The 23,264-nt window shown below is 46.0% G+C and overlaps 2 protein-coding genes across 4 annotated transcripts in view; both read left to right on the forward strand.

The window, feature by feature from the left end:
• The window catches only part of PKD2L1 (polycystin 2 like 1, transient receptor potential cation channel), a 51,687-nt gene extending 39,574 nt beyond the window's left edge, over positions 1-12,113 (forward strand). For 2 of the 3 annotated variants that reach the window (XM_012439305.2, XM_012439304.2), the window contains 13 exons: positions 13-140; positions 1,215-1,468; positions 2,450-2,674; positions 2,845-3,073; positions 3,950-4,120; positions 5,076-5,257; positions 5,542-5,662; positions 6,821-6,919; positions 7,118-7,239; positions 8,797-8,923; positions 9,718-9,836; positions 10,100-10,223; positions 11,220-11,399. In XM_012439305.2, coding sequence (XP_012294728.2) covers positions 13-140; positions 1,215-1,468; positions 2,450-2,674; positions 2,845-3,073; positions 3,950-4,120; positions 5,076-5,257; positions 5,542-5,662; positions 6,821-6,919; positions 7,118-7,239; positions 8,797-8,923; positions 9,718-9,836; positions 10,100-10,223; positions 11,220-11,393 — 2,075 coding nt within the window. In that variant the 3' untranslated portion in view covers positions 11,394-11,399. Of the gene's footprint in view, positions 1-12; positions 141-1,214; positions 1,469-2,449; positions 2,675-2,844; positions 3,074-3,949; positions 4,121-5,075; positions 5,258-5,541; positions 5,663-6,820; positions 6,920-7,117; positions 7,240-8,796; positions 8,924-9,717; positions 9,837-10,099; positions 10,224-11,219; positions 11,400-11,793 lie in introns of those variants that run through there. The other variant, XM_012439306.2, reaches the window with a different exon arrangement.
• A 1,461-nt stretch (positions 12,114-13,574) lies between these two features.
• BLOC1S2 (biogenesis of lysosomal organelles complex 1 subunit 2) lies at positions 13,575-22,985 on the forward strand. Its single transcript, XM_012439618.3, has 5 exons — positions 13,575-13,652; positions 14,028-14,144; positions 19,427-19,546; positions 20,248-20,352; positions 22,198-22,985. The coding sequence occupies exons 1-5, from the start codon at positions 13,598-13,600 to the stop codon at positions 22,227-22,229; spliced, it is 429 nt and encodes a 142-aa protein (XP_012295041.1). The 5' UTR covers positions 13,575-13,597; the 3' UTR covers positions 22,230-22,985.
• The last annotated feature ends 279 nt before the right edge of the window (positions 22,986-23,264 follow it).

The following is a 23,264-nucleotide window of genomic DNA, read 5'->3' on the forward strand; positions in this document are numbered from 1 at the left end:
GTTGTTTTCTAGTGACCTATGGAATGACGAGCTCCAGTGCTTATTACTACACCAAAGTGATGTCTGAGCTCTTCTTACATACCGCATCAGACACTGGAGTCTCCTTTCAGGCCATCAGCAGCATGGCTGACTTCTGGGATGTGAGTATAAGATCTTTTCTGTCCCTCCCTCTCTTACTCAATTGCCTGAGGCCACAGGTCAGACAATGAATCAGACCTTGGGCTCAGAAATCAGATCAGTCAGGGATCAGACTGAGTTAAAGAGTCAGGCTGAATTAATGGGTTAGGCTAGAGTTCAGGTGGAGGTGGGTAAGGGATCAATATGGCGATCAGAGAATTAAACCAGGAATTAGACTAATATTGTGAGTCAGAGGTGAGGCTGAACTTCAAAACCAATTTTCAATAAAGAGTAGGGTCACTTCAGGTCAGACTCTGGTCAGAATCATTGGTCAACGGAGGAGTTTTAAAATGCAGGCCAGGGCTAGGCATGGTGGCCCACACCTATAATCCCAGTACTTTGGGAGGCCAAGGCGGGCAGATCACCTGAGATCTGGAGTTCAAGACGAGCCTGACCAACAGGGAGAAACCCCATCTCTACTAAAAATACAAAATTAGCCGGGTGTGGTGGCACATGCCTGTAATTCCAGTTACTCAGGAGGCTGAGGCAGGAGAATTGCTTGAACCTGGGAGGCAGAGGTTGCAGTGAGCTGAAATCGCACCATTGCACTCCAGCCTGGGCAACACAAGCAAAACTCCATCTCAAAAAAAAAAAAAAAAAAAAAAGCAGGCCAGGCGCAGTGGCTCACACTTGTAATCCCAGCACTTTGGGAGACCGAGGTGGGCAAATCACCTGAGGTCGGGAGTTCAAGACCAGCCTGGGCAACACTGTGAAACCCCATCTCTACTAAAAACACAAAAATTCAAAAATTAGCCAGGCGTAGTGATGCACACCTGAAATCCCAGCTACTCGGGAGGCTGAGGCACAATAATCACTTGAACCTGGGAGGCAGAGGTTGCATTGAGCTGAAATTGTGCCACTGCATTCCAGCCTGGGTGACAGAGTGAGACTCTGTCCCCAAAATATTTAAAAAATAGTAATTTTTTAAAAAGCAGACTGGAGACAAGCTGGGAAGTCAGAGGATGAGGGCAAAGGTCATCCGAAGGGTAGGGGGCCAGGAGGAGCCTGGGTCAGGTTCGAGCCAGCTTGTGGTTCAGTTTGCCCAGGGCCCACTACTGGACAGTTTATATTGGACCAAATGGTACAACAACCAGAGCTTGGGCCATGGCTCCCACTCCTTCATCTACTATGAGAACCTGCTGCTGGGGGTTCCGAGGCTGCGGCAGCTGAAGGTCCGCAATGACTCCTGTGTGGTGCATGAAGACTTCCGGGAGGACATTCTGAGCTGCTATGATGTCTACTCTCCAGACAAAGAAGAACAACTCCCCTTTGGGCCCCTCAATGGCACAGCGTGAGTGAGCCTGTCCTACCAATATCACAGGGCTTGCCCCTCTAAAGTTGACAACATTCCAAGATGTGGGAACCACTTCCAATGAGGCTTAAAGAGCCCTGAGAGCACTTTAGGGGACTTCAGGGGCCATCTCCCTGAGTCCCAGCTATGACTGTTTGGGGATCTTAGTCTGTGTCACTCAGGAACAGAGGAGGTAGGTTAGCAAACACAACCATAGCCTCCGGACTTGTTCCCACACAAGGTCATAGTCACACTTGTCCTACCTTGCATGTAGTCCTTCCAGAGAAAGCTTCCTTTCCTGCCTAGAAGTTGGTTAGGGGTATAGAGAATGGGTGAAATTGAAGAGCTCAACCCTTGAGATTGATACGTGGAGCAGCAAGGGGTAAAGGATGGATGACGAATTAGGGAAGAAGGGGAAAAGGGTGAACAGGACAGGACAGAGAGGGGAGGAAATAATCACCCGGGATAGAAGGTTTAGTGGATAGAATGGAGAAACATGAGGTGAAGGAGCCTGAGGTGCAATCACAGAGCTGGAAGGATTTTTTAATTCTGGTCCAGGTGCTTCCCTCAGGGGGATTATTCAGGTTGGCCCAAAAGTGGGGTTTAGCTTTGTCATCCAAATTGTTGAGTGACATAGTGAAAAATCAGATTCACATTTGAGTTTCAGTTCTGTCATTTATATCTGATTATCTCAGAAATCTCTTTCACAGTTTCCTCTTCTGCAAAATGTGGATAATATTCACCCTCTCTTCTCAAATGGTTGTTAGTATCAAACAGAATAGTAGACAATACATTTGGAAATCAGGTCAGTCAGAGATCAGACTGAGTCAAAGGGTCAGGCTGAGTTAATGGGTTACAGACATACACACACACCCCACACACACAATATGTAAACCTGTAAAGCCCAGACAATGATAAAGCATTGTCATTGCTGTGGGAGATGAACTTTTGGGCTGGCTCAGCCGGCATTTTCTGTGGCAGGTGGACATACCACTCGCAGGATGAGTTGGGGGGCTCCTCCCACTGGGGCAGGCTCACAAGCTACAGCGGAGGTGGCTACTACCTGGACCTTCCAGGATCCCGACAGGCCAGTGCAGAGGCTCTCCGGGATCTTCAGGAGGGGCTGTGGCTGGACAGGGGCACTCGGGTGGTGTTCATCGACTTCTCAGTCTACAATGCCAACATCAATCTTTTCTGTGTTCTGAGGTCAGCCCCCTTTCCCTACTTCATCCCTCTGTCCATGGCTCCTGGTTCCAATCTCTCATGCATAAGACCCTTGCCTAAACTCATACCCTGTGATGGGGGTGGAGAGGAGAGGAAGTGGGAGGAGTTGTCCCAGCCCAGGCTCCACTAGACATCTCCCTCTCACCCCATAGGCTGGTGGTGGAGTTTCCAGCTACCGGAGGTGCCATCCCATCCTGGCAAATCCGCACGGTCAAGCTGATCCGCTATGTCAGCAACTGGGACTTCTTTATTGTTGGCTGTGAGGTCGTCTTCTGTGTCTTCATCTTCTATTATGTGGTGGAAGAGATCCTGGAGCTCCACATTCACCGGCTTCACTACCTCAGAAGCATCTGGAACATCCTGGACCTGGTGGTCATCTTGGTGAGGGACAGATATCTAGGACTTGGGGCATTCTGGGAGGAGGAGGAGGAGGATCCACCCTGATAGGGCCTCCAAGTTCTTCCTTTTGGAACCCTAAGCCCTCCTTCTGACTTTCAGTCCAATCATCGTTTAGCAGCTCTCTGAGTGAAAGGGAGATATTCCCCTCTCTCAGCCCTTGGGAACCCTGTCTCTCACACCTCCTCTCCTCCTCACCTGTCCTCTGAGCCCTGCTCTTTTTTTAAAAAAATGTACTCGCCGGGCGCAGTGGCTCATGCCTGTAATCCCAGCACTTTGGGAGACCAAGGCGGGCAGATCACCTGAGTTTGGGAGTTCAAGACCAGCCTGACCAACATGGAGAAACCTGGTCTCCACTAAAAATACAAAATTAGCCAGGCATGGTAGTACATGCCTGTAATCCCAGCTACTTGGGAGGCTGAGGCAGGAGAATCGCTTGAACCTGGGAGGTGGAGGTTGAGGTGAGCCAAGATATGACCTGTTCTGTGGAAAGATTTGCCTTTTATTTTCTCTTGAAATATTCTGCTCCTTCATCTTCATCTCCCTCTTATTAACAGGACCAAAGCTGGAAGTGGTGGGAATGGAAGGAAATGACTGGTTCCAGTTCCCTATGGCCCTTTACAATCTCTATATTAATATTTACCACTAGCCCCAAAGCCTTCTCTCGGGCTTTAGAACACCTAAGATGCTCCCCAGTCATCCTACCCAGTTCCATTTGAACCTGAGACAGTGAACAACTTGGCAGGGAAGGCTTTTTTCCCACCTGTCTTACCTACCCTGGCTCTCCCTTGGGACTTTATCTTGGAACTTCCCTTGAGATCCCCTTGCCTTCTCTGACACCCCATCACCTCTGTGTGACAGCTCTCCATTGTGGCTGTGGGCTTCCACATATTCCGAACGCTCGAGGTGAATCGGCTGATGGGAAAGCTCCTGCAGCAGCCAAACATGTATGCGGACTTTGAGTTCCTCGCCTTCTGGCAGACACAGTACAACAACATGAATGCTGTCAACCTCTTCTTCGCCTGGATCAAGGTACCTGGGACTCCCCGCACCCGGCTTTGCTTCAAGATGTTCATTCTCCCTTCTTTTTTTCCTTCTTCTTTTTTTTATTTGAGGAGTCTTTCCCAGGCTGGAGTGTGCAGTGGCGTGATCTCAGCTCACTGCAACCTCCACCTCCTGGGTTCAAGTGATTCTCCTGCCTCAGCCTCCTGAGTAGTTGAGACTATAGGTGCTCAACACTATACCCAGCTAATTTTTGTATTTTTAGTAGAGATGGGGTTTTACCATGTTGGCCAGGCTGGTCTCAAACTCCTGACCTCAAGTGATCCGCCCACCTCAGCCTCTCAAAGTGCTGGGATTACAGGCATAAGCCACAGAACCCGTCTTTTATTTTAAGAGGAGGTCTCAATCACCATGGCTGGAGTACAATGGCACGATCTCAGCTCACTGCAACCTCTGCTTCCCAGGTTCAAGCAATTCTCCTGCCTCAGACTCCTGAGTAGCTGGGATCACAGGCATGCACCACCACACCTGGCTAATCTTTTGTGTTTTTAGTAGAGACGGGTTTTCACCATGTTGGCCAGGCTGGTCTTGAACTCCTGACTTCAAGCAATCCACCCACCTTGGCCTCCCAAAGTACTGGGATTACAGGAGTAAGCCTCCGTGCCTGGCCTTTTTTTTTTTTTTTTTTTTTGAGACGAGTCTCACTCTGTTGCCCAGACTGGAGTGCAGTGATGTAATAGCTCACTGCAACCTCCGCCTCCTGGGTTCAAGTGATTTTCATGCCTCAGTCTCCCAAGTAGCTGGAATTACAGGCGCGTGCCACCACACCCGGCTAATTTTTATATCATTCTCCCTTCTTCAATATGTGTCTCATTTTCTTTGTCCGGCTTGGCAACTCCTGTGGCCTCCATAGGCCGTTGGTGTGGACTTTTCAATGCTTTTCCCTTTTCCTTCTTCATTCCTTGGTTCAACATGGCCCTTCCAGATATTCAAGTATATCAGCTTCAACAAAACCATGACCCAGCTCTCCTCCACGCTGGCCCGCTGTGCCAAGGACATCCTGGGCTTCGCCGTCATGTTCTTCATTGTTTTCTTCGCCTATGCCCAACTCGGCTACCTGCTTTTCGGGACCCAAGTGGAAAACTTTAGCACTTTCATCAAGTGCATGTGTGTGTCCTGCCCCCTTCACTCCTCCCTGGCCCCCACCCTCCAGCTCCATGGATGTATGTATCCTTGGAGAAGATGTGTACATGCATGTGGGTGTGTCTGCATTTAAAGTATCTGTGTGAGAGTCTCCGGAAGCCCTGCTGTGTGTGCTCAAATAATCTATGTGCCCTGCCCTGTCTCCATCAGATTGGGGTGGACGTGTGGCGAGGGGTCTGTCTGTGGTTAGGAAAGTGGGATGGGGGTGTTTATTAGCCTCTGGATGCATCCCAGACCTGGTCTCTCAGTTTTACTCAGTTCCGCATAATCCTCGGGGACTTTGACTACAATGCTATCGACAATGCCAACCGAATCCTGGGCCCTGCCTACTTTGTCACCTATGTCTTCTTCGTCTTCTTCGTGCTCCTGGTGAGGTTCTCTCTGAGGGGTGGGGATGTAGAGAGCCTGCAGGGTGGCGTTTTGGTCCCAGTATGTCCCTCACTCAGGATTGATGAGTTTCTCAAATCAAAGATGGAGAGTGGGTGAGGGCAGATGTCTGGATCTTCTGAGAGCCAGTTACTCTAGTATAGCCAGCATGGTCAGTTTGCAGGTCTGCAGAGTACAAGGGAATCTGCAGACTCCCTCAGTAAAATCAAACCCTCATTCTCCAAGGATGGAAATGGGGAGAAAAGTGCTTCATGAGGAGCATTCACTGCATCTGGAAGCTTCTATGACTGTCCTCCAAGACTCCCCTTCCTCTGGGGATCTCATGCTGATTTCTACTGCCACTACTTGGTAGCTCTCTCTCCCTGCCAACCATGAAAAATCTGGATTTTATTTATTTATTTACTTATTTATTTTAGACAGGGTCTCACTCTGTCACCCAGGCTGGAGTGCAGTGGTGCAATCTCAGCTCACTGCAACCTCCACCTCCCGAGCTCAAACTATCCTCCTACCTCAGCTTCCTGCATAGATAGGACCACCGGCATGGTCAGGAGCCACCACACCCAGCTAATTTTTGTATTTTTTGAAGAGACAGGGTTTTGCTATGTTGCCCAGGCTGATCTTGAACTCCTGGACTCAAGCAATCTGCCTGCCTCAGCCTCCCAAAGATTACAGGTGTAGGCCACTGTGCCCTGCTCTTGGATTTAATTCTCACTAACAAGGCCAGCAATTTTCTTTATTTGATCAATGGATGGGGATACAGATATGGATTGGGGGATAGATGGTAAAGAGAACACAATTGGACTCTTACCCTGAAAAGCTTCTAGCTTCAATGATTGGTGGGCCCTTATATGAAGAAGGTCTGTGGCATATGTTAGGGTATCTCTGTGGTCAGAAAGGTTACTACAACAACTGAGAGTGAGGACACCAGGTTGGTCAGGAAGCATGATCCATCTCTAACAGAACTGTGGTGAAAGGCTGGGCTCTGAGGACCCTGAGAAGCAGGGATTAGTGGGCTGCAGAGCTGGGACTGAGAGCACTGGCCCCTTTGGAACATGTGTCTTGGACATTAATGGGGTCAGAGGGCTCAATCCTTCCAGTGGATCTGGGGGTGAGGATCCAGGTCCCCATTTTATTCTCCAGAACATGTTCCTGGCCATCATCAATGACACATATTCAGAGGTCAAGGAGGAGCTGGCTGGACAGAAGGATGAGCTACAACTTTCTGACCTCCTGAAACAGGTGACTGCTCAGTCTCCTTGAGCTACACATTTGCATCAGTGCCCCAATCTAAGGCTCTGTGTCCTGGTCTGTTCCTGACTGGTTGAGGTGTCTGTGCCCTTCTGTGCCTTCAATTTATCCTTGGAAGCCTGGGTGGGGCTGGGGGCCAGGGATGAGTGAGCAGCCTGTGAGAACTTGTCTATTTCCTTTCTCTTTCAGGGCTACAACAAGACCCTACTAAGACTGCGTCTGAGGAAGGAGAGGGTTTCAGATGTGCAGAAGGTCCTGCAGGGTGGAGAGCAGGAAATCCAGTTTGAGGATTTCACCAACACCTTAAGGGAGTAAGCAGCCAGACACCGAACCTTCTCTAATACCAGTCTCTAAGTGTTCGACCTTCAACCGTACTTCATTTGCCTATAAGCCTTTGGTCTTAGTTTAGGGGCCTCTGATCTTGACTTGCAGGCTTCTGATCTTTGCCTGTAGGTCTTTGCTCCTGACCTTCAGAACTGTGCCCTTGGTTTAAAGGTCTCTGACCGTGGTCTGTAACATCCTGGATCTTGTTGAACGACTCTTAGGAACCAATGTAATAATTCCCTAATCATTGAATACATACCCTACTCTCATAAAACTCTGATTTTTGTTCTTTGCTTCCCCATGAACATTTATCTATTCCTTTAGCCATTCACTCCCTGATTCCCAAACATATTAATACACATTGAACAAATACATTGTGAGCACCAGCTGCGGTGCTCACAATATATTTGTTCAATGTGTATTAATATGTTTGTCTATTACTCAGTACCAGGCACTGAGTAATAGACAACATTTTTTTTTGAGACAGAGTCTTGCTCTGTTGCCTAGGCTAGAGTGCAGTGGTACAATCTCAGTTCGCTGCAACCTCAGCTTCCCCAGGTCAAGCGATTCTCATGCCTCAGCCTCCTGAGTAGCTGGGACTACAGTCATGTGCCACTACGCCAAGCTAATTTTTGTACTTTTAGTAGCGATGTGATTTTTCCACGTTGACCAGGCTGGTCTCAAATTCCTGAGCTCAAGTGATCTACCCACCTCAGCCACCCAAAGTGCTGGGATCAGGAGACAATATAATTAAATAAGACAAAGTCTTTGTTTTCTAAGAGCTCATAGATTTGTAAGCAAATAAACTGAATCACAGAATAAGCTCAACAGAAGTGACTAGGAGTAGAGGGTGATCAATTCTATCTCTAAGCTTAAGAGAAGGCTTCTTGGGAGAGGTAATGTCTAAATAGGGTATTGGAGGATGAATAGCTTACAAGTGGACAAGCAGAGGAACGTTGTTCCAAGAAGAGATAAAAGCACATACATAGGCATAGAGGTCTGAAACCAAGCAACATACACAGGAGGAATAAATAGTTGAGCATTGCTAAGGTATTAAATAAAAGGGTGGGGGTGGGAGTGGTCATAGCAGGAGTTGAGGCCAGAGAAACAGGCAAGGGCCACACTGGGAAAGGCCACACTACCACTCTGTCCAAAGAATAGGGTACCAGAAGGGATTTCAAGAAGAGACACATTTAGACCTGTATATTAGAAAGGTTAATTACTCTAGTTGTGTTATGGAGGATGGATTTCAGGGATAGGGAGTGAAGGGGAAGCTGGGGAATAGCAGGTTATTTAGAGGCAAATATATTTTGCAATAATCCCTGTAGGAGGTCATGAGGCCATGAACTTAGTGAGCAGGAGTCAGGAAAGGAAGAAATAGAACCAAGTGTTTTCTTGGGAGTAAGATTGCTAGACTTTGGAGAACCTTCTTTCCCAGAAAGCAGAACTTTTGCCAGAGTCAAGCAAAAGAGTGAGGAAGTCCATAATTGAGAGGTCACAGCCACAGCTGAGCAGAAATCATTTCATCATCCTGTTCTCCTCAGACTGGGACACGCAGAGCATGAAATCACTGAGCTCACAGCCACCTTTACCAAGTTTGACAGAGATGGGAATCGTATTCTGGATAAGAAGGAACAGAAACAAATGCGACAGGACCTGGAGGAAGAGAGGGTGAGCTGGGCTGATGGGTGGAGAGGCAGTGTAAGGAAATAGGTCACCTTCCCCTTCCGCCTTCCCCCAACACATCTAGAACACAAACCCAACCTGAAAACTCTCCCATAGACAGATGGTAAAGAACTCTCTAGAATAGTAGTTCTCAAACTGCTGCACGTTAGAATACTCTGGGGGGCCTTTAAAAATCTTCATACTCAGGACACACACTCTAGACCAATTAAACCACAGTCTCTGGTATGAGGCCAGACATCAGTACTTTTTAAAACTCCCTAGGTGATTCCAATATATAGCCAAGGTTGAGAATCATGCTCTAAAACACAGGCTTAGGGAAAAATGACCCATTGCCTCAGAATCTCTGATAATTCCCTCGGAGGATTTGCCCTCTCCTGGGAATTTTCAAACTCAGGTTCCCGGCTGTCCCTACTTTGCCTGCTCCATCCCTATCCAGTGTAGACCAAAAAAAGTCAAAGACAGGGTGACAGCAGCCTAGAAAGTGCCAAGAACGCTGTTAGTGTTCCTCCTCTGCTAAAATGAGTTGGCATCTAGTGAACACCTCATCCGTCAAGGCTTCAAGGATCTTGTGTTTTCTTTGAGAGGTGACTCTCCTCCAGAGGTTGGTTCAGCACCACCACCCTGACCCTATTGTCTCCAGAGTCTAGGAGGGAAGGGGAATAGCAAGAACTAGAACCCGAGGCTTGGTTCTGAGATCCTGGTGGAGCGGGGTGATAGAACAGGAGCTGATGGCTTCCCAGAGTTATCTCCTCTCCTCTAACGTCTGACTTCCTGAGCAGGTGGCCCTCAACACTGAGATTGAGAACCTGGGCCGATCCATCGTGAGCAGCCCACAAGGCGAGTCGGGCGCAGAGGCTGCCAGAGCAGGAGGCTGGATTTCAGAAGAAGAATTCTACATGTACGTGCAGCCGAGAAGGGCTGACTCAAGGCTGACAACACTTCTATTATGATATCCTATCTCGTACTTTTTCCCACAACTTTCCAATTCTCTGTCCTACCCCAGGGAGAACCTCTGCTCCCCTTTAATTCTCCCTACAAGGCGGGGTCTTCTCTTCTTTGTTCCAATCCAGACACATGCCCTTCTGTGAACCGTGCCTCTTTAGATGCCCAGCCCCCAAACACAGATTTCTGCTCCATTCATCTCTCTCAAACCCTGCACAGGCTCACAAGGAGAATTCTGCAGCTGGAGACTGTCCTGGAAGGAGTCGTGTCTCAGGTTGATGCTGTAGGCTCCAAGTTGAAAATGCTGGAGAGGAAGGGGTGGCTGGCTCCCTCTCCAGGCGTGGTGAGTGGCCCTTCACCTGGTCCTCCTAGTTCCTCATCAGCTGAACTCTGCCGTCTTTTCCACTCAGTGGGTGGGGCAAGAACATTTTTGAAAGCCCTGTGTTTTCAGGCTTCTGGGGAAACAAGTTCACAGCTGTCAATTTATCAGCAGAGATGGGTCACGGAGATAAGCCCTGGAAGTTGCTTGCCCTGGCCTGAGGGCTGCCTTGGCCACTAGGAGATGATCTGTGTCAGGCTGGTTGGGCTGCTATAATAAATTATTATAGACTGGGTGGCTTATAAGCAACGAAAGTGTGTTTCTCACAGTTTGGGAGGCTGGGAAGTCTAAGATCAAGGTGCTAGTAGAATTTGGTATCTGTCGAAGGCCCACTTCCTGATTCATAGACAGCTGTCTTCTTGCTGTGCCCTTTCATGGTAGAAGGGGTAAGGGAAGTCTATCTTATTTTTAATTTTTATTTATTTATTTTTTTTTTGAGACAGAGTTTTGCTCTTGTTGCCCAGGCTGGAGTGCAATGGCGTGATCTCAGTTCACCGCAACCTCTGCCTCATAGATTCAAGCGATTCTCCTGCCCCAGTCTCCTGAGTAGCTGTAATTATAGGCATACGCCACCAAGCCCAGCTAATTTTGTATTTTTAGTAGAGATGGGTTTTCTCCATGTTGGTCAGGCTAGTCTCGAACTGCCAACCTCAGATGATCCACCTGCCTCGGCCTCCCAAAGTGCTGGGATTACAGGCGTGAGCCACCGTGCCCGGCGGAAGTCTCTTTTATAAGGGCACTAAACCCATTCATAAGGGCTACATACTCACTATCTAATCACCTCCCAAAGGCCCCACATCCTAATACTATCATATTGGAGATTACAATTTCAACAGAAGAGTTTGGGAGAGACACTAACAGTCTATAGCAGTCTGAGTTCTCTGGAATCAGATACAGAGAAAAGAAAAGTGGTACACAAACTATTTCTTCAAATGACTTGTCCCTTTCTTCTTCCAACAGGAGGAACAAGCCCTTCGGAAGCACCTGCAGCCAGCCCCAGCTGTGACTCCAGACCCCTGGGGAGTCCATCGTGGGCAGGAGAGTGCTGAGGGAGGAGGACTAAAGCATCAGACAGCAGTCTCCTCTCCCTCTGCCTCCCCAGAAGCCCCCTTGCCACATCCGTTGCACTTCTAGGACAACAGGTCCCATCATGGCTGCTGCTGAGCCCCACCCTGCATCTGGCCTTTTGAGCCAATGTTTCTGTATGTGGTGGGCATCATACTTAGGCTTGTGACTCAGTGTTTCTATGTGTCGCCACATAGCTCTGTGAAATAACATCTTCCACGGGTCCTTTTACTCCCTGTGCATTTAGCTCTGTGTGTTTAAAAAAAAAAAAAAGTTAATAACAAACAGGATAAAGGGAGGGAGGGTAATGACTGTCCCTAAGCACCTGGATAGCCATAGTTTGTGAAAAAAGGTAGAAAACAAGAAAGTAAGCAATGTCTAGATGTCTTCCTTCTTCCCAGTGAATCTTATCCTTTGTGCATCTCAAGATCTGCTGCTAGCACCCATGGGTTTCTTGTTTTCCCATATAGAGTTTCCCTATAAAAGAGAAGAAGAAGCCTTAGAGGAGAGGCGACTCCCACGTGGTGAGATTCCAGTGTTGCAGAGGAGTTAAGAGTGAGGCACTCCCAGAGCAAAGTCTGTGAAGGCTCTTCTGCAGGAGGCTGCCTCCTGGTTCACTGAACCTGGGAACTGAGGGGGCTTTAACCAGGAGATTAAAATGGAGCCTGAAGGGAATCAGGCAAGGAAATGACCTCAGGATTTGGAGATCTTTGAATTAATATGTGGTGGGTTCTGACATTATTATTCTATAAGACCATGTGGGTTTCCATGGTGGCTATCAATAAAACTCCTTAGGAAAACTAGGACTTTGCATTTGCTTCTGGGATTATAGAGGGAAGAAAGGCCGAAACTGTGGGCCATCCATGGCCTGGGCTGGAGTAGGTTCATGCTGTCTAGGAGGTATAGAGTAGGGGCAGTGAGTGATGTGAAGGAGCTGGGCTACCACAGGAGTCCTGAAATAAGAACTTCTAGCCCAGCGTGGTGACTCACACTTGTAATTCCAGCACTTTGGCATTACAGCTTGAGGCTAGAAGTTGAAGACAAGCCTGGTCAAAATGCTGAAACCCCATCTCCACTAAAAATACAAATAAATTAGCCAAGCATGGTGGCGCGTGCCTGTAATCCCAGCTACCTTGGAGGCTGAGGCACGAGAATCCCTGGAACTCAGGAGGTGGTGGTTGCAGTGAGCTAAGCCGAGATTGTGCTACCGTACTCATGCCTCGGAGACAGAGCGAGACTCTGGTTTTTTTTTTAAGAAAAGAACTTCTGACTCACAGGAATGGCTTGAAAAAGTGGCTACTGTGGTTTCACCATAGGAAGAGTGGGGACAGGTGACAAGGGAGACTCAGTCCTCAGAGTGGACAGAGTCAGGTTAGGAGAGCTGGGGATAGTGGGTAGCTGGTGTGTGTGTGTATGCATATGGTGTACTGGCATGGGGGTGGGGTGAGAGGGTGCAGATGGAGGATAACCAGGGATGAGAAACTCCCACACCAAGATTTGGGGTGTCCAGGAGCCTGCCTGAGGCCTGCTGCGTATCTCCCCTCCCTTCTCCTGTGGTCTTTATTCCTCTTCATTTTGCACCTTTCATTCCCCCCAGTCACTTCTCATCCATCTCTTTCACTCACCCCTGTTCTCCCATCCCATTAACTAATCTGTACACCTAGGAGACTTATGAAACAGCTTAAATGCAATTAAGATAACCAGAGTGTATCCTCCGCCCTAAAAAAGTTACAGTCCAAGCTTTCTTCAAGAAAGGCTGTATCATCAACTGAAGAGAAGTAGGTGCCTGCCCCTGCCTGCAGTTTAAGAAATACTGAGTTGGTGTTAACCCAGGACATTGGGAAGGGAGAGTATTTAGGACCAGGGATCGATGCCCGAAGGTTTCCCAAAGCCTGGACGAGACAACCTGCAAACGTTTGGATTCCCTGAGCAATCTTTTGATGACTAACTCCAGTGCGGAGTGTCGGGGAGGGGGCTACCCGTCTTCAGTGGTTTTGGGACTGGTCGTGAGTGGTACAAAACGAGTGATCCCTCCAGGGTGTGACTGTAGGGATGAGCTCGCCTTCAGTCCCAGACGTCGCGACTGTTGGCAGTGGATCGATTCACAACAGTCTGGCGTAGCTTCAATTTCGGCTCCGTCATCACCCTTTGCTATGTCATATCTGAGGCTGGAGAGGACCGCGAGGCGCAGGATCGCTGGGCCGGCCGGGCGGGCAGGACACACCCAGTGCGCATGCGCACAACCCCGGCCCGGAAACAGCGCAGGGTCAGCCATGGCTGCGGCAGCCGAGGGCGTCTTGGCGACCCGGCGTGAGGAGCCCGCTCGAGGTACCCAGAATGGAAGTGGAGGAAGCGTCCGGTCGGGGACCCGGGGGTCCGTCTCGAGAGGGCGGGGTTGAGCTCACCTGGCAGGAACGGGCTGGTGGGAGGAGTGCATCTGTCTTTTGCGCGCGAGTGTTTGTCTTGTCAGGGCGACTGGGATGGTTTGGCGCGGGTGCCGGGTCTGGACGAGGGCGGTGTAAGGGAGCTGAGTTGGTGTGTCAGGTGAGCAGGGACGCAGTGAAGGACTTGAAATTACGGCAGTTGGAGAATGGAGCCGATCTGATGGAATGAAGGCTGGTGGAGGAATGCCGGAACAGGCTGCTTTGGCTGGATTAGCTCCGGGTGTTAGGCGGGACACTTAGTCATTCTCCCTTGGCCCAGACGATGCCGCCGTGGAGACAGCTGAGGAAGCAAAGGAGCCTGCTGAAGCTGACATCACTGAGCTCTGCCGGGACATGTTCTCCAAAATGGCCACTTACCTGACTGGGGAACTGACGGGTGAGGCGGGATCTGGGTTGATTCGGGTGCGGTTTGCCTCGGGAGGCCTGAGAGATGGTTAGCAGCATCAGTCTGCAGCTCCCTTCCCACCCTGCATGCCCCGAGACAGGTCTGTTGGAAGTTTGGGGAGGTCATGAATGGGAGAGAAAGAGAATACAACTCTGCAGGCCTCTGTAACGTAGACTAACGAGAAAACAATAACAAAAAAGAATTTATATCCAGCAACATTAATCAAGAAGTGCTTCCTTGGGGAAAGTGTATTTTGAGCAGGGTCGTGAAGGGAATTATTGGTGGAAAAGGAAGAGATGATACAACTAGTGAATGAGGTTGCATGTGCAAGCAGTGTGTTTGGCTAAAGCAGAAGATTGTTTACTAGGATAAAGAAAAATGAAATTGAGGAACAGGGAGTGACCTGCAGATTCAGGGACCTATTAGGTTGTTCTGAGGATTTCACAACCCACCCTTTGGGACATGACTAGGTTTTGATCGTTTTCAGGTGGACACATGACCTATGTGTGGAGGAGGATTAGAAAGTGAAGTCTGGGCCAGGCACAGTGGCTCATGCCTGTAATCCCAGCATTTGGGAGGCCGAGGCAGTGGATCACTTGAGGTCAGAAATTCCAGACCAGCCTGGGCAACATGGCAAAACACTGTTTCCACTAAAAATACAAAAATTAGGCTGGCGTGGTGGTGAGCACCGTAATCCCAGCTACTGGGGAGGCTGAGGCAGGAGAATCACTTGAACCCAGGAGGTAGAGTTTGCAGGTTTCAGTGAACTGAGATCACACCACTGCACTCCAGCCTGGGTGACAGAGTGAGACTCTGTCTCAAAAAAGAAAGAAAGTGAAGTCTGGTCCAGTATAGCATCTCATAAACGTTTATTAAATTGTTTCACTTCCCCAGAAAATTACAGTAAGCTAAATTTGTGAACCAGAATCTATGAGAAAAGGTTTGATGCAGAATAGGAGGGGTTGTGAATCTCTAATTAATTAATTAATTTTTTTAGAGATAGGTTTCACCTTGTTGGCCAGGTTGGTCTCAAACTCCTGACCTCAGGTGATCCACCCACCTCGGACTCCCAAAGTGCTAGGATTACAGGTGTGAGCCACCATACCCGGCCTCTAATTTCTTTTCTTTTCTTTTTTTTTTTTTTGCTTTTTCTGTTTTTAAGAGACAGGGTCTCACTATGTTGCCTGGACTGGTCTTGAACTCCTGAGCTCGTGATCCTTTTTCCAACTATTTTAGTTGATGGCACTACCCAGGCTTAAAACCCCAGATACATCTTGGTCTGCTTCCATCCCTCAATATCTACTTGAACAAGTCCTATAAATTCCACTTCTCTAATGTTCTTGCACCCATGCTCTCCTTTCCATTCATTTTACTGCTGCTCTGCCTCAGATCTTTATTACTTTTCTTTTCTTTTATATATATAATTTTATTTTATTTTTTAAAATACGGATGGGAATGGTGGCTCATGCCTGTAATCCCAGCAATTTGGTAGGCTGAGGTGGGTGGATCACCTGAGGTCAGGAGTTCCAGACCAGCCTGGTCAACAGAATGAAGCCCTGTCTCTACTAAAAATACAAAAATTAGCTGGGTGTGGTGGCACATGCCTGTAATCCCAGCTGTTCAGAAGGCTGACACAGAAGAATTGCTTGAACCTGGGAGATGGAGGTTATAGTGAGCTGTGATCGTGCCATTGCACTCCAGCCAGGGCAACAGAGGGAGACTCTGTCCTAAATGAATGAATGAATGAATGAATGAGAGGAGGAACTACTGGCCTCAAGTGTTCTTCCTGCCTCAGCTTCCCAAAGTGCTGAGATTACAGGTGTGAGCCACTGCACCCAGCTGTGACTCTCTAATTTATCAGCCTGATTATTTGTTTGTTTATTTTTGAGCGAGAGAAACCAAGTAACAGAATTTAGATTTTTGGCTTCTCTTTAATTCCAAAGATTTGGCGCTGCTACCCCCGCCCCCCTGTCCCCCCATTCTTTCAAGGTTATAATTGACTAGAGCTGAGTAGCTGCCTCTTTTAAAAGGACTGGTGATATCTAATTTGTCCTTACCACTTCCTGTTTTCTCCTCTTTACTGAGACCTAGTGTTGGGTGCCATTGATCACTATTCTCTACTGTTATTTTTATTAGTAGCAGTATAGAAATGGTTTTCTGTACCAATGCTTCTATCGAAACTGGTAAATGATGGGCTGAGAGGACCACATACTGCAAAAAGTAGGGGGAAGCATATTTCTTTATGGAAGTGGATAATTTTCTTGTGCATTTACTGTGCAAACACTTGGCTCACTTTACTCACTTATATTATCTTGCTGGCTTCTAGGTGTTTGAATACATGACCCTTGTTTTATTTTATTTTATTTAGACGGAATTTTCGCTCTTGTTGCCCAGGCTAATGCAGTGGCACAGTCTCAGCTCATTGCAACCTCCACCTGTTAGGTTTGAGCAATTCTGCCTCAGTCTCCCGAGTAGCTGGGATTACAGGCACATGCCACCACGCCTGGCTAATTTTTTTGTATTTTTAGTAGAGATGGGGTTTTACTATATTGGCAAGGCTGGTCTCGAACTCCCGACATCAAGTGATCCGCCCACCTTGGCCTCCTAAACTGCTGGGATTACAGGCGTGAGCTGCAATGCCTAGCTGTGACCCTTTTTTTAGAGAGACTAATTTGATAGCAGTATAAATATGAGAGTACGGATATGGGGGAGAGAGACCAGAGACAGATGAGCAATAGTTCAGATGAAAATAATGAAGACACCAGGCACTGTGGCTCATGCCTGTAATCTTAGCACGCTGGGAGGCAGGAGGATTCCTTGAGGCTAGTAGTTCAAGACCTGCCTGGGCAACATAGCAAGACTCCATCCTTGTAGTCTTGTCTTTTCCCCTGCCATCCAGAGATTACATGCACCAAGTAATAAAATAATAAAAGAAAAGAAAAGTAATGAAGGTCTGAGGCAGAGTGGTAGTAAAAGGAATGGAAAGGAGAGCATGGGTGCAAGAACATTACAGAAGTGGGATTTGTAGGACTTGTTCAAGTAGATACTGAGGGATGGAAGCAGACCAAGATGGATCTGAGGTTTTAAGCCTGGGTGGTGCCATCAGCCAAAATAGCTGGAAAGAGGAACCATGTTTAGCATGAAAATGTTTTCAGTTTTGGGTTAGCTGCTTGTTGACATCACTAGGGAACTCAGGTGACTTGTACATGTGATTCCAGAGCTCAGAGACTGATCAGAGCAGAAGAAACAGATTTTGGTGTCACTTTCGTAGTGGTGTGATTGGAGGCTATGCAGGATGAGATTGCCAAGGAAGAGCTTAGAAGTAGGTCAGAGAGCCTAGGCCCTGTTACCCAGGCTGGTGCAGTGATGCAGTCTCGGCTCACTGCAACCTCCACCTCCTGGGTTCAAGTGATTCTCCTGCCTCACCCTCCTGAGTAGCTGGGACTACAGGCACATACCACCATGCCCGGCCAATTTTTGTGTTTTTAATAGAGATGGGGTTTCACCATGTTGGCCAGGATGGTCTCAGTCTCCTGACCCTGTGATCTGCCTGCCTCAGTCTCCCAAAGTGCTGGGATTACAGGCGTGAGCCACTGCACCTGGCCTATATTTCCTCTTAAACTCTGTTAGTTGCTTGCTTTCTTTCTTTCTTTTTTTTTTTTTTGAGATTGTGTCTCACTATGTCACCCAGGCTGGAGTGCAGTGGCTTACTGAAACCTTCACCTCCCGGGTTCAAGCAATTCTCCTGCCTCAGCCTCCCAAGTAGCTGGGACTACAGGTACCTGCCACTGCACCCAGCTAATTTTTTTTTTTTTTTTAATTTTTAGTAGAGACAGGGTTTCACTCTGTTGAGCCAGGCTGGTATCGAACTCATCACCTCATGATCCACCCGCCTCAGCCTCCCAAAATGCTGGGATTACTGGAGTGAGCCACCACGCCTGGCCAAATAACTATGCCAGTTTCTAGCACAACCCTGGGAATGCCCATAGGTATGTGCTACCCATGTAAACACCAGTTATGTGTTATAGCTGAGAAAAAGTTGAGAACTGATAGTTAAGGGGATCTGATAGGAAAGAATCTGGCATAGAAGTCTAAGAAGAGCAGTTAGAGATTAGAAAATCGGTGTAGTACAATACCATAGCAGCTAAAGGAAATGAGCATTTCCCAATGAGAAAGAGATCACTAGTGTCCAAGACCATGGAGAGGTTTCGGAGGATAAGAACTGAGCAAATGCCATGGATTTGGTGGTTAGCAGGGCATTGATGACCTTGGAGCATGTAATCTCTGGATGGTAAGGGCAAAGACCAGACTACAAGGATTTATGCAAGTAAATGATAAGGAAGAGGAAGTAGTGAGTGTCAGCTATTTTTTTCAAATTGTTTAGCAGTAAACCTCCTTTGCTTTACTGAGCAAATGATACAGGTGTAGCAGAACAGAGAGAGTGCTTTTGATTTGAAGGAAATATGAATATATTGCTGTATAGAGAGGAAGGTGCTAGGAGAGAGGGAGAATTTGGAAATACAAGTGAAAGGAGATGATTGAAGAGAGGCTCTGAAGAAGTAGAAGTGTTTTGGATCAAGGGCACGAGAGGAGGGGGTTGTCTTGGGAGAATAGGAACACTTCTGCCTCTTGGGAAGATACTAAGATCCAGAGAAGTTTAGAAGTAAGGCAGAGAGAAAAACCAATCAACCAACCAAACAAATAAAAAAAAAACAAAAAAAGAAGTAAGGCAGAGAGATTGAAGCAGCTTATGTTAATGGACTTGGCCTTTAAGAAAATTGGAGTAGAGGCCATTTGCTTTGAATGAGGTTAGGGAAAGATCTGAGGATATGAGAAGCAGACAGATGGTTTGGAAATGTCGCTGCATAAAATGCAATATAGAATCATACATGGTAATTAATGAGTTACTAAGAAGTAGTGAGGTCCTAGCTGATAGTATATATATTGTATGTATATAAGTTAAATGTTTTCATGCTGTAGAAGTACCAAGACTATTGCACCTCCCTTTTCTTAAGACATGAGTTTATCATTTTCCTTTGTAACCATGATCCTGAACCTTCTGGATCTTGTTTGGTTTAAATAGTTTGCTGATTCTTGCCTGAATTTCTACTTAGACTTTCAGAGTACATAGGCTAAGTATAAATGTCTCAGATTAAAAATGGCCCACTCATTTGACACGTCCTAGATCCTGCCTTGGACTACCATTTAGCCTATACTCCTGCGCTCTACTGATCACATCTTAAAGGCATCATATCTTCTGTTTAATTTTCAAGCCACCAGTGAAGACTATAAGCTCCTGGAAAATATGAATAAACTCACCAGCTTGAAGTATCTTGAAATGAAAGATATTGCTATAAACATTAGTAGGAACTTAAAGGACTTAAACCAGAAATGTAAGTAATAATATTTGTAATGAAGCATGTTTCTATTTAATGTTCTTTTGTGCTTGGGGCCATGGAAAAGAGGAGGGAACATGACAGTTTTGTCTTGTGGGTGCTTGTTTTCTTAAAATGAATTCCAAATTTAAGATCAATTTCTTCCATTCTGAGGATTAGCATGCTTTGGTGGTATGATTATTTTTGCTTCTAAATCTTGATTTTATCAGTTTATTCCTGGAAGGGGAGGGGGCCACATTCTAATGAATTGATTTATAAATCCATAAAGCCATCACATCTTTGGATTATTCTATAAGCAGAAAACCAAAAACTCTATAGTGGAAAACACTAATTTAGAGTAGTCGAGTATATTTTTCCACTGACTTATTGTATTTGTGTTCCTTGTCTCTAGGGTGCTCTTTCTTGGTATGGGAGTACCCAAGAAACAATCAGTAACAGAAAGCTTGCTTAAGGAGCAAGAAGTTAAAAAGAACGGCAAATTAGTATATGAGAGACACTAAGTCTGAGCCACAGTCGTGCCTGATCAACTAGCTACTGTCTTCTACAGCACCTGCCTGCTAGTAATCAGAATCATGTCACTCCACCTAATCTGTCTTAGCATGGATGAAGAGACACTAGCATTATTACTTTTCCACTCTTTTCCTATATTCCTTGTTGATACAACCATATAAACATGAGGTTTTTCTTTGTTTTCAAAGATGCTGGACTGCAGCCTTATCTGGATCAGATCAACGTCATTGAAGAACAGGTAGCAGCTCTTGAGCAGGCAGCTTACAAGTTGGATGCATATTCAAAAAAACTGGGTAACCATTTTATTTCTGTTTTGATGTAATAAAGAGTACCTCTTGCCACCATGTCCTTAATAAACATAATAGTTAACATTTATGGTGTGCCTACAGTGATCTACTAATCTTCACAAAACCTTAGTAATTTATTATTACATTAATAAAAATAACATTTCCTGATTACTTAATGATATATCACGCACTGTTCTTAGTGCCTTGCATGTATTATGTTTTTTATCTTCCTAATAATCTGTGAGGTAAGTACATGATTTTTATCCCCATTTTGTAGGCAAGGAAACTGGTTTAAGGAGATAAGTAACTTGCTTAAGGACACAAAGCTAGTACATGGAAGAGCCATATTTCTAAGCAGGTCTGTTTGCTTACAAAGCTCAAGTTTTTATTTGTGGTTGAGAAGACCGGAGCACCTTTAATAATGTAGATAGGGGCCGGGCGCGGTGGCTCATGCCTGTAATCCCAGCACTTTGGGAGGCCGAGGTGGGCAGATCACTTGAGGTCAGGAGTTTGAGACCAGCCTAGCCAACATGGAGGAACCCCATCTCTATTAAAAAAAAACACCAAAATAAATTTAAAAAGTGATAATAATGTAAATAAATATGTCTTAAACAAATAGTCAGTTGAGGGTTTTCTTGAAGGATCACTTTTCCTTTGAGGAAGAAGCTAGTGTTTTTAGTGCTAGTGGCTTGCTAACTGGCTCTGGCTCTTATACACATGGTTAAAAGTAATGAGTTTAGTGGGTTTTTGTTGTTGTTTTGTTTTGTTTTTTATAAGAGATGAGGTCTTGCTGTATCACCCAGGCTAGGGTGCAGTGGTGTGATCATAGCTCACTGTAGCCTTCAATTCCTGGGCTCTAGTGATCCTCCTGCCTCAGCCTCCTGAGTAGCTGGGACTACAGGTGTGCACCATCACATCTAGCTACTTTAAAAATTTTGTTTTTGAAACAAGGCCTTGCTATATTGCCCAGGCTGGTGTCAAACTTGTGTCCTCAAGCAGTCCTCCCACCTCAGCCTCTCAAGTAGCTGGAATCACAGGCCTGAGCTACCACATCTGGCCTGAGTTTGTTTTTGTCCTAGGTAACATTTACAGATTATTTTAGTTTCCTCTTTTAGCAAGGGTGGATGGACTACCTCAAAAGGGTAGTTTGTAGTAGGCTGGGATTTGATATGGGTGGTGATTAACCATCAGTTTCATTGTCTACAATTACATTTGGCCAATGATTACTGTGAACCTTACTGCATAGAAGGCAGGGGTAACCTTACCATATAGAAGGTATCTTAGTTCACAGTAACCATTTGTGACAGAGTCCCTTTTTCTGTTAAAATTGTGAAACCAGGTGCTTTCATGGTTTTAACAGAAAAATGGAATGTCACAGTAAGAGGCTTATTTGATGGCCTTTTAAATTTCTGTATCTTTCAAAATTGCTTTCCTAGAGAAAGGTACAAGGATAAGAACATAAAAGGGGAAACATACATTTATACTTCCTAAGGGTTCCAGTCTGGGTCCAGAGGGCACCTGGGACAGTGCTGAGAGAAGCAGTTTTTATTAAGGCTCCTGATAGGTCAAGTGACAGATCTGCCTCATCCTGGTGGAGCTCTCTAAGCAGGTGCTGTTGACAGGTTTAGGACTTGTAAACCTGTGTTAGGTTCTCAATTCTGGGTGTCTGTGCTTGACTTCTTCCAAGTTTTACAGATCAATGATCTGTATATTTGGACAGATGATGAGATTGAAGCTAATAGATTTTTAGCAATATTATAGGTATTTTTTAACTTGACTGGAAATGCTAACTAAAAACTGTCTTTGTAAGAGCTAGTTTTAAAAGATGTAACTCTCTTTCATCCCTCACAGAAGCCAAATACAAGAAGCTGGAGAAGCGATGAGAAACTTATTTTTATGGGATAGAGTCTTTTTTTAACATGGAAGAATGTTTTATAAAACCCGAATCCTGAGGCTGATGAATTATGAAAACTCCTCAAAAGGAAACTATGCTGGTCATCCCAGGAACATCTCAACATTGGAGTAAACTGGAGGACTGTGGCTATTCGTGAACCTTCTTTGAGGCAGTATCCCTCAGAATCTCACACTTAAAACTCCTTACCTTTTACTTGAATGCTTTGCCATATTCAGGACAGAGACTCTCTCAAAGTTCAGAATACAGCTGGGCTTGCCAGTAAAATCGAATGAGAGGACCTATTTTCTCTGGTAGTGGATGAATACTACATTATTTTCTTAAGTGGCTGGTTTTTTAGTTACTATGTAAATGGTTGTTTTTTTTCTGTTAATGATGCTAATGTGTTATAAACAAGATTCTAAATTTAAAAAGGAAAAGAAAACAAACCTGGTTCTTTGCAGTTTATCACCTTGTGAATGTCAGTAACTTACTTTTCATAATATTGCAGATAACATAAAATCTTAAAATAACTCCAACCTGAGTCTTCTAGATTGAGCAGAAACGGTGAAAAGAATGTTGATAACTTGGTGTATGTGATGTCCCCTCTTGTTTATTTTCTATGTGAATCAGATTGACATGTGGCCAGTTTCAGAAATGTGATAATGACAAAGACTAGATGGGTATGTGTCTTTATGTGTTGGGTGGGGAGGTGAGGATCGCCACTCATAAAGGATTTTATAAAATACCTTCCTACTGTGTGTGTAGTATCGGGGGGTCTTAGGGACCTAATCGACTTCTTTTCACGCTGAAGACATCAGCGAATGGGACATGCTGACTGACCAGTCTAAGTTGAAAGATAGGCAGCCTTACCCAGAACACAAAGATACACTTAGGTTGATTGCATATTAGCAGCTGGGAATGTGTCTGAGGTCCCCAATTACATCTCCCAAATAATTTCTTACTTCTCTTTCTGTCATTTCCCCTCTGTTCCAGACCAACATCATTTATCCTCTATTCTTCTGGA

Source organism: Aotus nancymaae, unplaced genomic scaffold, assembly GCF_030222135.1.
Source record: "Aotus nancymaae isolate 86718 unplaced genomic scaffold, 86718_ANA_hifiasm-v0.15.2.pri h1tg000010l, whole genome shotgun sequence".
Lineage (NCBI taxonomy): Eukaryota > Metazoa > Chordata > Mammalia > Primates > Aotidae > Aotus > Aotus nancymaae.

Excerpts from the sequence above, each read along its gene's own strand:
- BLOC1S2 (XM_012439618.3), top strand. The coding sequence starts at position 13,598 with ATGGCTGCGGCAGCCGAGGGCGTCTTGGCGACCCGGCGTGAGGAGCCC. Across the intron at positions 14,145-19,426 it reads CCTGACTGGGGAACTGACGG|CCACCAGTGAAGACTATAAG; the intron begins GTGAGGCGGGAT and ends TTAATTTTCAAG. Across the intron at positions 20,353-22,197 it reads TGCATATTCAAAAAAACTGG|AAGCCAAATACAAGAAGCTG; the intron begins GTAACCATTTTA and ends CATCCCTCACAG.